General features: G+C 35.7%; 1 protein-coding gene across 2 annotated transcripts; it reads right to left on the reverse strand.

Moving 5' to 3' along the window:
- Window positions 1-1840: 1840 nt before the first annotated feature.
- On the reverse strand, window positions 1841-8558 carry LOC108345684 (uncharacterized). Of its 2 annotated transcripts, XM_052869734.1 has the most exons (5): window positions 7469-8352; window positions 7178-7368; window positions 5772-5843; window positions 2635-2709; window positions 1841-2561 (listed from the first exon to the last, which is right to left on the reverse strand). In XM_052869734.1, the coding sequence occupies exons 1-5, from the start codon at window positions 8130-8132 to the stop codon at window positions 2175-2177; spliced, it is 1389 nt and encodes a 462-aa protein (XP_052725694.1). In that variant the 5' UTR covers window positions 8133-8352; the 3' UTR covers window positions 1841-2174. The 2 variants fall into 2 exon arrangements, with proteins under 2 accessions (XP_052725694.1, XP_017439848.1); XM_017584359.2 differs by lacking the exon at window positions 5772-5843 and having other exon boundaries at window positions 7469-8558.
- Window positions 8559-13904: the final 5346 nt, after the last annotated feature.

Below are 13904 nucleotides of genomic sequence, written 5' to 3' on the forward strand. Positions count from 1 at the left end.
GAGCTCACTTTAGGATAATCTTTTCTCTAGACTACTTTAGTTTTCTTTAATTATTTTTACCTCTAGGATCTTCTACCTTACCACGGAACTAAAACACATTTTCCTTCAACACATTTTTCTTCACCATTCAGCTTTAGCAACCTCCATCTGATCATGGAGACTCCAAATTGCATTCAAGTCTTCAAAATGATAAGAGGAAAGTAGTTATCTGTCATACATACTAACCCTTATTTCTTTATTTACACTCTAATTTGGTTTTGGTCTTCTACTTTAATTTGTTTTTGGTCATCTATTTTATTGTATTATTTTTAGTTTTGTTATTCTTTGTTATTTTACTATCTACTTAACTATAGGATGAAAAGGAGAACTCTCTTACAAAGTTATGATTTTAAATAAAATAGATACTAAATGACAGTTAAGGACAAAAACATTAAAGAATCAATATGAATAAATCCTATAAATATTGAGATCATTAAACTTTTTCTCTATTAGTTTAATATCGCAAAGTACAACATCATTTTTCATATTGTAATGAACTCAAACTTTTGAGTGAATTTTGTAACTGAGTAATCGACATAATTCATATGCCAAAAAGCACAAGAATGTTAATATTAATAGAAAGAAGACAATTGTGGAAGAGAACAAGATCAAAATGCACCACAACAATATTTATGTTTATTTATCTAATATTAGGGTTGAGATATGAAAAAGATGAACTACTGAAATTAATAAAAGAAACAATAGAGGTGAACGTCATCACGAGAATATTTATGTTTATTTATTTGTGGTGAGATGAACATCAGAAACAAATTATGGATGCACGGTCATCGAGAGTCTAAGGTTTGCAGGATTATACCAATTGCAAGTAAATATAAATTAGTACATAAATCTCATATCACTCGAACTAAATTCATCACTCAATTTCAATCTGAATAAAGCTGAATAAATTAGCACAAGAATATATGTCAAATCACTCGTATTAAACTCATCATTCAATATAAATAAAAATGGATTTGACATAATAATAAATAAAATGTCCAAACTAATTAAATTTAATTGGATTATAGAATAATCCTTAAACAGAACATGAAAACAGACTTTTAAAAAAACCTTCTAAAAAGCGATAAATATATTTTAACCACCCATGACTAATCCTAATCAAAGCTTATTTATATCATTTTCACAGAGAAAAACAAATCAATCGTAAGTAGTTTTTTAGGCCATAAACTCGACCAATTCTTGAAAATAATTTTTGTATGATCGTGTAGATTTCTCATAACGATTAATTTCGTCGTTGACATTATGTACTCGAACACCTTTGTACTAAAACAACCTCACAATTGGAATCAATATTTACTTTGAAATGTGACAAACTGAAAAAATAAAAAAACACATAAAGAGGTAAAATTGAACGGTGAAAAAAGACTAGCTGGAAAAACTGGGTAATATATTAATCTATTAATATTATGTTTATTTAATATTAATTTTAATTACTAATTATTATAATAAAGTCAAATATAACATGAAATACATCTATAATAGACTTCTGAATACAAAATAATCAACTATGAATGTAAAAAAGAAAAATACTTACTAGAGTTTCATTTTAAATGACAACAGATTATGATTTGAGTTTACCCTAACAGTAATAAGAATAATAATAGGTTGTGTACTACATAATTGAATGGGTTTCATCTGTGCGCATGGATTCACACATCCAAACCATCATCAGCTATTTTCTATTTCTTCACACCAACGAATCCAACGAATATCTATAATTTATCATGGGAAAACGTGATGGATGTTGGAGGAGAAAAAAAAAACCCGGCAAGGACAGTAGTTGTAACATGCCAAACAAAGCACTGCATTTGCAATTTGTGCCCTGAAGTAGAACCCACTGTATGATAAAAATGCAATGGAAACATCTAACTGCCTAAAGAAGAGAAGACCCCAGAACCAGAACCAGAACCAGAACATTAGACATTCGCATAGTTTCTTCCTGTGAGATTTCGGACAAAGGTCCACACTAACCACTGGACTACAAAATGGTGGAATCTAGACGACGCTTCAAGTGTCAACAAAATTGTTCAAAACATGTTTCATGGCAGGCGAATAAAAATTGGTTTACCACTAAATAGTGACAGTATTAAGCACTATAAACAACCCATAATTAATCATGAATGCACCCCCACGTCACCTGCCACATGATTAACCTGACCACCCGCACCATTGTTGCTGTAATAGCCACCACCTCTGCCTCCTCTTCCTCTGTTGTTATAGTAGTTCCTTGGATAATAATTTCCAGGCTGGTCGTAGTATGAATTGCGCCCGTTTTGGTAGCCTCCTCTGCCACCACCACTTCGACCTCCACGCCCATTTGAATAACCCCTGCGTCCACCTCCCCCACGACCGCCTCTATGGTTCTGATAACCCCTCCTGGGATATGACTGCTGCTCCTTTGCCTCCAAATCTCGTTCATTCTGCTCTGCATCCGCTTGTGGGTTGGTCTGATCGTGTTGAATTGACACCACTTCATTTGCATTTTCTGCTTCTACCTCATCCTGTAGTGAGAAAAAATCTTCAGCGTTACATCTACTTCAAAGCCAGTAAAATATCCAGCCAAATTATACAAACCTTCTGAAGCTCTCCTTCAGGATCAGTGTGATCATCTTCAGATCCATGTACTTGAAAATTTGTGGCTCCTTCATCCTACAAAAAGCATATGGAACTTGTAAACCAAAAGTGGGGAGCATCCAAATTTCTTTTTTAGCTTCAATCACGAAGACCACAAAAAAAATTCAATGCTCTTTAAAAAAGGCAACAAGCAGTGAGAACTTGAAAAAAGACAGTTACGTAGAACTCACATCAGTACTATAGGTACCATATTAAAGAGAATATATAATAAAATACTACTTAACTCTGGGATAAAGGGTTGTCATATTTTACAGAGGAATGTGAGGACATTAGAGTTGAAGCAACGTATAAAAACAAATAGAAACTTCACAAGGAAACGGAGTTATGCAATTATAATACTAAACCAGCCAATCAGATTTGTATCATCGAAAAAAATGTTGCAAAAAAAGAATATAATACTAAAAAAAGAAATTATTTACTCAACTGGAGTAACTGAAATTATTGGGGCGGAAAATCCAAACCTTCTGTTGGAAGTCCCACATCGACTAGAAATAAGGCCAAAATATAATATATAAATGAGGTGCAAACCTCACTTTACAAACCGGTTTTGTGGGGTTGAGTTAGACTTAAAAACTCACCTTCTAATATGATATCAAAGTCAGGTTAAAGCCTATCCTAGCAAGTTCTAAGTGGACATTCTATTCTTCTATTCCACCTGCTATCGGGCCATTATCGGACCACCCAATTTCTACTATCACGCACGAGATATCTATACCTCGGCATGAAGGGGGAGTGTTGGAAGTCCCACATCGACTAGAGATAAGGCCAAAATATAATATATAAGTGAGGTGCAAACCTCACCTTACAAGCCGGTTTTGTGGGGTTGAGTTAGGCTTAAAAACTCACCTTCTAATACCTTCATAAAAATTGCACTACTAATAAAAAATTGTTCAAAGATTAAATGAAAATCCCAAACAGGTAAAAGCAAACATTGGAATTGGACAAGGTGCAGAAGCACAACTAAAAATTCTTTATAAGAGGAGAAGATGCCATAACTTCGGAATTGATCAAACTAAGGTGTTAATACTGCCATTCTTCCTAAGAATTCTTGCGCCAGAGACCATAATTTTGGAATTGAACCCCAAAGAATGGCATGACCTGACCTATATGCTGACGAACACCTTTATAGAAAAAACCCAGAGGAAACTAATTGGTTTAGTAATCAGATTCGTAGTACAACAACTTTTCGCACAAAGGTTTCTTAACAAGGAGCCGCTAAATACACATTAGAGAATACAATACAGATCAACTTGATACAATACAGCCATTTAAACTACTCTGTTCAGCATACAAAAAACAGCCTAAGCAAATTTCTTATTTTTCTACAATATACTAATAAATTTCAAAGACACGAGGTCTTGAGATTTATCAGTTGTAATTGTGTTGCCCTTGAAAGATGATAAATGCTAGATGTTCTCTAATTCATCATACATTGATAATAGTTATTCTTCATTCTTCAAAAATAATTTCTTCATTCCCTAAAATCTGGCATCCGTTGGAGTTCCCATCACCAAGAGAACCAGACTTGTAGTTTTTAACAATTACTGCTCAATAAAATTATTATCCAAGTACAATTTAAAATGTGATATTAAATTTAAACAAAAGGAAAGTATACGAAAACCTCAGCCAGTGATGAAACATTATTTTTTTCTTGTTAATAATCATCTGGAAGTTAACCAATAAAATCACATTTAAACTTTAAGCTTACATCTAAGAAAAATATGCAACTCTAAAAGTGATGAATTGTGTTACTTTGGCAAGAGAAATAGTGACTACACAAATTAATCCTTTGTGGCATGAAACTATATACATCTCAACACCTTGGTACATAATAAGATAACTAGTTATTAGATAAATCACGTACATCTTTATGTGAATAGAGAGAGGAACAGACAATCGTGCCCATAACCATCTCTAGTTTTAGCATGCTGTGCAATTATTCAAACTTACAAAACTTCCCTACACCAGTGGGTGGTGCCCACTACATTTTGCACACCACAATTACTCCTGTATCAGAATTCAAATTGAACAGAGAAAAAAACTGTATTTGCACACTAATAACCAGATTACCAATGGTTTGCAACTTTTTAGTGCAATAAGCATATACACTTATTATGACTTTCGGTATAATAATTTACAAGTTATTCCCAAGTAAGTTTTAATTTATAAGTCATTCACAATTAGCACTTCAGTGGAGGTAGGGTTCCCTCCCAAGCCCTCTAAAATCATTTCGGACATAGCCAGGTAGCAATCCATTATTGATATTCTTTCAGTAACCCCTAAGATAAAAAACTTAACCAAATCAACACTGACTCACCACTCAGAAAAAGGAAATGCAACAACATTTAATAGCTGGAAGCCTGGAGCAAAAATACCCAAAAAAATGTTATTGATTTCAATATAAAATAACAGGTACCCTGCTATAAGATGTCAACTTTGGCAAAAAAACACTCAAATATGTCAGCCAAAGTTTAACAACAAGGCCTATGCTAACACAGAACTTGCAAGTATTATATATAACTAGAGTTATTGGTGGCAAACTGCCAAAAATTCACCGCGGGCAATGGCGGATGCTGTAGCAGCTCATGGCAAGTGTGTATGAAATATCAATGCAAAGGTAGAGTCAACTAGTCATAAACATCAAAGGGGAGAAATCAGAGGTCGAGGGGTAGCCAAGTCAGAAAAGAGCAAGGTTGAGGAAGTGAGAAACAAGAACAAGGTCAAAGAAGAGGTTGAATCAAAGAAAATAGGATACATAATTGGGAGTGAGAAACAGGTAAGTGTGTTAGAGAACGGAAGAAAATGGAAATTGTAGTTGTCATGCAACACAGGATGGAACCAAACATTAAGGGGTAGTCATAAGTAAACATAGTCGTTGTCCATCATGGGGCCAAACATCATGTAGTTGGAGTCATTTTTTAATGTTTGGGCATCGGTTGGATTAGGATTTAAGGGAATTTAAAGTTTGGAGCTGGAGGTGGATCAGGTATTTAGGGTTTTTAAATGTAGAACTGAACTCGGATGAAAATGCCCAAAATTCTCTATTCTTTTTTCTGATCAGATTTCCACCAGTTCACCTCTCTTTTATCATCTTCATCTTTTACTACTCTGCCATTCCCTGTCATAACCACTGCTTTTTCACCAGGCCACTACATAAAAAGCAGCCATCACACAAAAAAGCCAACAAACCAAAACTATAAAATGGCAGCCAGTGAGAAATCTACTACCACAATAGGACATGGCAACTATTAAACAAAAACGTCCTATAATCAAAGACACTACATTCATGGATATAAATTTAATTACTCGGAAACAAGTATTGAGACAAGGTCTCTTCAATCTAAACTAATTCAAAAACAAATAAATCCTGCAAAATCACTTTTGTCCACTCCAAAAGGATAGTTCCCAGATTATCAAAGAATATCACAAACAGAAAATATTAAGACACGCCTGCATGAAATACCATCTGAAAGCAACAGGAACGAGACAGGTCAGAGCCTCTTCATGTGCATACTTTATAACAATAATGATTCTAAATGTTAATAGAAATTTGCTAGGTTTGCAGGCATTCCTCAACTAGAGAGATAAGGGTTTCTTTGTGGTTGTTCTGCACTTATTGCAGATTTAATGTGTAGAACAAAAATCAAATTTATGCATAATAACAATGCACTTCAAGATGTGTGTATTTACACAATACTTTAACTACTACAAGGTGTCTCCTAACATTTCAAGTTCTAATTCGAGACACATATTTATTGCATAAGCCTGCATTGTGATTACTACACGTATCTATAGCATAATTATACATTTCTAAAAATTCATGATTCAAGATAGAAAACAAATTAATCATAGTCTCGACAACCTTTTATAGCTTAAGCAGAGCACAGTATATATCAAACCCCCACCCGCAATTGAGAAGCTAACGAGTAACTTCCCAACTTCTATTCTTTCTTCACCACCAGCACATAACTCAACAGCTTAAGAATAACTACTACACTACTACATTCCCCGAGTTGTAGGGAAAAGGAAGCGCCCTATTCATCTATATGCATTCTTGACTACACTTCAAAACTCATGAATAAAAGAGCAATATCAAATAAGAATATAAATGTTTTTCTACGAAACTAATAAAGAATGAAATTCTAATAAAAAGTTGCCCTAAACCCATTTATCAGCCAAAGAATTACGACAAACAAATCAGCAAGCATCCTTCTAATATCCCTCCCCTCTTACCATAGACAAAAATACCATTTAACAAAAGTTCTATTACTTTCGAAGAGCATTTTGTTATGCCAACTGAATTAATATTGACAGCTAGGACATCCTCACTCACAAAGCAGTCCAAAAAATTTAAATTTTTTCCCCAACAAGCACCCAGAAAGTCCAACCCATGAAATTAACTCAACCAACTTCAAAGGCAAGTTACACACATCCAAACAAAACATTCATAAAAAACAACCAACCCAGCAACATTAAATTATACCTTCTCCTGAGACTGATAAACAGGTTGTTCAACTTCAACCGGTACCACAGACCCATGCACGGGCACATGAAAAGAAACGTAATTCCCCCCAGCAGCAGCCGCAGCGACTTCAACGGGAGCCTTCATCTCAGGAGTAGTAGTGAAGTACTCCGAAGACATTATCTTATTCAACTTCTCCCGCAATCCAACATCTACAAAAATTGAAAGCAAAAGGACCAGAAATAGTAACAAGTTAACAACCAAAACAAAAAAAAACAACAAACACATCAGAGCAATACAACAGAACCATACAAGTAGCATCAGCATCAGGGCCGATGGGCTGCTCAGACTTGGCAAGCCACAGCTTGGCGTGTTCTACGCAGCGCTGCAGCGCGTTCTTGTGGGACAAGCTGGAGTCGGCGGGCCGAGAGACGAGCAGACCACGCAACGCAGAGATCGAATCCAAGTCCTTCTCGCCGAGCAGATCGGTAGCGTCGTCGGTGACGTAGTCGTAGGTCAGGCAGCAGCCGCGCTCGTGCGTCCGGGTGAGCATGGTGGAGGCGAAGTCGCTCTTGACATCGAAGAGCGACCCAAAGTAGACCAGGTTGAGGAGGTCCTCAACGACAACGTCCTCCCCTGGGTGCTGCGGCGGCGGCTGCTCGAACGAGCCAGAGCTTTCTGCTAGGGTTTGGGTTGGGGCTTCAGCGCTTCGCGCGTTCGGCGCCGTTTGCTGGAGTTCCTCGGCTACCGCGGAGGCGAGGGGTTGGCGAAGCTTCTCGAACTCGTCTATGAGGGCGAGAATGGAGGGTTTGGTGCGGAGAAACTCTTCCTGCTCCTTGTTCAAGGTTTTTCCCTGGGAGAGGGACTCTTCCATGGCGACGATGCGGTTCATCTTCTTGCGGAAGGCACGGATGCGCTTGTTGATTAGGCTCATCACAGGGCCATCGGCGACGTCGGGGCTTGCGGTGGTCGCCATTTGCAACCAAGCACCTCCTGCAGTTGGTCTTCTGGTCTTCCGCTCGAACCGAGGTTGCACGGTGCAGCCGCGGAGGGAGGGTTGTTCAACGGCGGAGAGAGAAAGAGAAGGTTGGGTTGGGTTTGCTGTGAGCAATACGGCGCCGTGTGCGAGTGAGTGAGTGTGTACTTTGGGTTTGGTAGAGTTTATAAGGAGAGATCTTTGAGTGCGCTATGATTCTGGGGTTTCGATTTTGTGTGTAGAACATTGGGAGCAACCGAGTGGGCCGAACTTGTCGGTTATACGGCCTTGTTGGATTTTTGGATCCAATAAGACGAGGACACACCACATTTTCTGCCAGCTGTGTAAAATGGATAGGTCCAATCAAACTGAAAATACAGATAAAATTAGAATTCCTAATATTATTCTATTTGTTCTCCGTTAGGCAAATAATCTGTTTTTATTCTCGTTTAAATAATGTAACTCAGTTATTTATCAAAATCATTTTTCCTATTAATTCATTTCAGGAAGTTGCAATATTTTATTATATTTTGTGTTAGAAGATAAATTATAGTAAATTGTGTAAAACAATACTAAATTTAGTTGTAAGGGTGTAAAATTACTTTTTTGATAGGTTTAAATATGGTTTTTGTAAAATTATTTTTAGTAGGTTTAAATATGGTTTTTTTATTTGAGTCAAAATCTTAATTCAATTTTTTTAGTAGTCTTAATTGATTTTTTTTAAATAGGTAATAAATAGATCCAAATAGTTAATTATGTTTAAATCGTTAATGACAGTACTTAATAGACATTATTTTTTTGTGACAGAATTTAATTTTTGTTATTGAGAATGTTTTGTCACCTAAATTAAGGATTTTGATTTCAATACAATGTGAACGTTGATCGAACGAGTATAGAAGAAGTTTTTGAGAAGAAATCGAGCATTCGTCGATGATCAAAGATTGTCAACCGTTAAGGTGAGTTTAATTTCGTGGGAAGTAGCTTATTATTTTAATTCGTTTCTTATTTGTTGTGGTAGTTAGGTGTTGTGTTTTTGTTTTTGGATGTGAATGTTGTGTCTTGTTATTGGGTAGGAATTTTTATTTGTAATGCATTGTCTGTTGTGTCCCTTATTTTATTTTGAAATTTGAACAACTTATGGTCTCCTATTTAGGTGTTTCGATGGTAGGGATTGTAATTTGTCTCTCATTTGCGTGTTTTTGGTGGTAAGAAATGTAATTTGTTTATTATTTTGTGGGCACAATTTAAAGGTGCAAAGATGTATAATATAATATGTCAAAGAATGTTTTGAAGTGGTCATCCACCCTAGTGGACACTTTATAAGTGATGATAATGGGAAAATACAATTTAATGGGAAACAATACAGTGGTTTTGTGACCCAAATACGTTAGTTATTTTGAGAAGTTAGGTGGACTAAAATATTTAGGACATGTTCAAGTTAAGAAGTTATGATACTCTTTAAGAGGTGGATCACTATTGCAAGATAGGTTGGAACTTTTGACTAATGACAATGGTGTTATGCATATGCTTAACATAGTCATGTTAAACAAATAGTGCATTTGTATGTGGTACATAAAACCTTAGAACCTAAAATAAATAGAAATGATTCAGTGGAATGAGTTAGAGGTTCATGGTTAGTTTGAGTGTGATGGTGAAGGTCAAAAACAATTAGAGGAAGGGAGTCAGTTAAAGGTTACACTTGGGTTAGAAAATTTACAAGTGGGTGGTCAATTGAAAAGTGGTGAAGGTAAAAAGTAGTTAAAGGAGGGGGTAAGTTGAAGGGTGATCGTGAACGTGATGGTTTAGAAGATTTACAAGAGGGTGGACAATTGAAGGTGATGGTGAAAGTGAAAAATAAGTGGAAAAGGGTAGGCAATTTGAGGGTCATAGTGAAGGTGAAAAATAGGTAGAGGAAGGTGGGCAATTGAAAGGTGATGATGAAGGTCAAAAACAGGTGGAGGAAGATGGTAAGTTAGATTATGATGGTGAAGGTAAAAAACATGTGAAGGAAGGTGTAGGATGTAGATGATTTTGAGTTAGAGAAGATAGAAAAAGGTATTGAATTGTCTGATTTGCATTGATCATGTATGTGTTTAAATACAAAAAATAAGTACAAAAAGTAACGTACAATAAATAGTAACTTATAATTGTGCTAAGATAAATATTATCCTAAATTCATGATGATGAATGATTACCGTAATTACTGTAATATTACATAATAAATAAAACTTGATATTGTGAATAGTAAAATCAAGAGTCATAAATGATATGATATTGAACAAAATATTTAATTATGTCTAACTCCCTTCTCAAACTAGTGGTGACATGGTCATGCCAAGTTTGTCTCTTAGCAAGTTGTATCTTGTATAAGTGAGAGCTTTAGTCAAACAGTTTACAATTTGATCTGTAGTAGGAACATAAGCCACAATTACTCCATTTTTTAGGACTTGATCACGTATGTAGTGCACATCTATCTCAATGTGTTTGGACCGTGCGTGCATGACTGGATTAGAAGTAATTGACTTAGCCCTTAGGTTATCGCACCACAAAATTGGTTCTTTGAGCATTGGTAGTTTTAGTTCTGTTAGTAGAAATCTAATTCAGGTTATGATGGAGATTACTTTGAGGATGCTCCTACAACATAGGATGATCTCCTTGATGAGTTGACGAAACTTCTTCAAAAATGTGGACTCCATGTGATCAATGAAAGTAGAATAAGCAAATAGAGATGAAGAGATGAAGATGTTGGTGTTGAATGGTCTTGGTAGATGTCCTTCTAGGAGGTGAGACCAACCATGAAGAAGAAGGTATGAAGAGGTCTAGAAGAAGACATTTCAAAAGGTGAGAACTAAGAAAGAGAAGACTTGCAATTTTAGCAAAGTAAATTTACATTCAACTAAGTCCTAAAGAATTACACAAGGTTGCGTCTTCTTTTATTAGTGAAGGGGTAAGCTAGCATTTACTGCACCTAATAGGAACTGGAAGCTTCCTATGGCAAGGGGGAGAGGGGGAGCGTGGGGAATGGGAGCCTTCCTCAACTAGTTCTTAAGTTCAATGTCTAGGAGTGTCCTTGGATGCTGCCATGTTCCAAAGGCTTCCAATGACCTATTTTAGGCATCTTAGGCGAAAATCCTCTAGGATCACTAGTACAAAAACAACGTATAACGTAATGCATTCAACGTCCAACCACTGAATAGCCAACATTAAAAATGAACGGTGACATTTTTGTAAAAAATGCAATTATTAAACGTCGTTTAGAATTGTAATTCAACGTAAAAGTATATAAAACGTCGAATGCCCTTTAAATTCGACGTCAAAAGGTTAGTGAATTCAATAAAAATTTGAGCGGGAAATTGAAAATTCATTCGCTTTATCTTAGCGCGCGATACCATATTCTCTTCTCAAACTTTTCTTGAACGAAGTTTGACGAGCATCACATGTAATCTTTCTTTCATTTGATACAAATGCATGTTACTTAACTACTTTATGTATGATTTTTGTTTGTTTTAACCGATTATTTTCGTGCTCTTGTTCTTCATAGACGCATTCTGCTTTCTCTCTCACTAGTGACGAAACTTTATTCCGATGAACCCGCCTTTTGAAGGTTAGTTTTCGTTTTCGTTTTGAAGAACTTATGTGTTGAACTTGTTTGTTATTTTTTTTGTTGAACTTGTTTGTTGTTGTTGTTTGATTGAACTTGTTTGTTGTTGTTTGATTGAACTTGTTTGTTGTTGGTTATTATTGTTTGTTGTTGATACTACACTACACGTTCATAGTTCATGCTTTATAAAATACCAAAAACTGAAATTTGTTGTTTTTCTTCTTTTCAGGTTTCATAGAGTTGTAAAAAATGATCACAATTAATTAAAAAAAATTGATTAACGTCGAATATTGACAAAATTCGACGTTAACGTCGTATATTGAGAAAATTTGACGTTAATTTAACGTGGGATTTTTTAAATTCGACGTTAATTTAACGTCTCCTGATATGACATCGTTCGTAATTTCGCCGTTAAAAGCCCAAAATATTCAACGTTGTACGCGATTTTTGTACTAGTGGATGTGTCCTATTGGTGCACTAACTCTTACTTAAGGCTACTAAGCTCCTAAAACAAAGCTAAACAAAGTGTTTTAACCAAATACAAGGACTAAAGAAACTATTTTACATATTTACAAAGATATTCAATATAAAAAGAAGACTAAAAATGTGCTCCTTCTAAAAGAGCAGAAACTTGAAGTTCCATCTTCTTGACCATGAGAGGTTCAATGTCTTCTAAGGCTTGAAGAAAAACAAGAATAAGCTTGAAATTCCTTCTTCTACTTTCACTCTCCTAACCTTAGCTTAAGTTGATGCTCCTTGGATGGATATCTATTTAGTTCTCTAAATGGGTTTCCATCAAGCTACTTCAACTACAAGGTCAGTCAGGACTCTGTATTTTGATTATGTCCTTGATCGTGACAATAACTTTTGTTTTCTTGAAGACTCGGAAATCAAAGTTTCTCCAATAAACACACATTATCGTGTCATTGACTTTTTATCATCAATACTAGTTGCCCAACTTGCATCAGAATACCCTATTATGTCAAGATCATTTGAGGGTTTTATGTGTAGACATAAGTTCATTGTGCCTTGAAGATATCTTAGAATTCTTTTTATTCCTTATTAGTGATCCATGGTAGGTGTGCTCATATATTGATTGAGTTTGTTGACAGCAAAGGCAATGTTTGGCCTTGTGTTGGTCAAATATTGTAATGTACCTTTGGTCTGTCTGTATAAAGTAACATTGGTCATTGGCTCCCCTTCTGTAGTGAATTGTCTACTAGCCACCATTGGTGTTGGACAGGCTAAAACTGTCTCCATGTTGAACTTGTTTAGAGTATCTTTTATGTACTTGGTTTGTCTTAGGTACATTCCATTGTCATTCCTGTGTAATTCAATGCCAAAAAATAGTGTGTATGTCCATAGTCTTTAAGAGAGAAAGTAACGTTCAGTTGATTGATGAACACTTCTAAGCATTAACGATTGCTTTAAACTATATATTGCAATTCTGAAGAAAATTAAAACACTTGTTGTGGAACTCTAAGGAGTTAAGGAAATCTAGGCAATGTATCAGAGGATACCAGGTTTGTCTAGTACTAGGAGTGATGCGAATACTTAACTAGTCTAGGGTAACGAGAAGTTATTCGTTGACTAGGGAAACAAGGAGTAGTGTGAATATTCAACTAGTCTAGGGTAATGGGAAGTTATTCGCTAACTAGGGATACCAGGAGTGGTGAAGAATACTACACAACCAAAAGTGGGTGAAACTCAACTAGGAAACGTATCCAAGGATACAAGGAATGCCTAGCGATACCAGGATGTTGGGTATCCAAGTGTGAGTCTAAGTTCCACATTGGATAGAAATAAGAAAGTAGAGAAGTATATAAAGATGAAAAACCCATTAACCCATTTCCTTAAGGTTTTGGGTAAAGAGTTGATCCCTTATATAGTTGGCTCCAATGTTATTGGTGTTTGAGTAACCCACAGGGAACATCCTCCTCGAAAGACCCAACACAGGAGACTTTAGTGGAACCCTCTGTGGATAGAGGAGACTTGACGTAGCTCAGTTGTAGTGAACTAGTATAAAAATATCTGTGCATTTATTGTCTAAGTCTGTCTAAACGCTTTTGTTATTAAACCTGCAAATGCATTTTAGTTTTAAATACAAGAGCCTTCCATACTAAATGATTATTCATTAAATAAAAAGCTTTTACAAACACTACAGTGAATAT

The sequence above is a fragment of the Vigna angularis genome, chromosome 10, assembly GCF_016808095.1.
Source record: "Vigna angularis cultivar LongXiaoDou No.4 chromosome 10, ASM1680809v1, whole genome shotgun sequence".
NCBI classification, from domain to species: domain Eukaryota; kingdom Viridiplantae; phylum Streptophyta; class Magnoliopsida; order Fabales; family Fabaceae; genus Vigna; species Vigna angularis.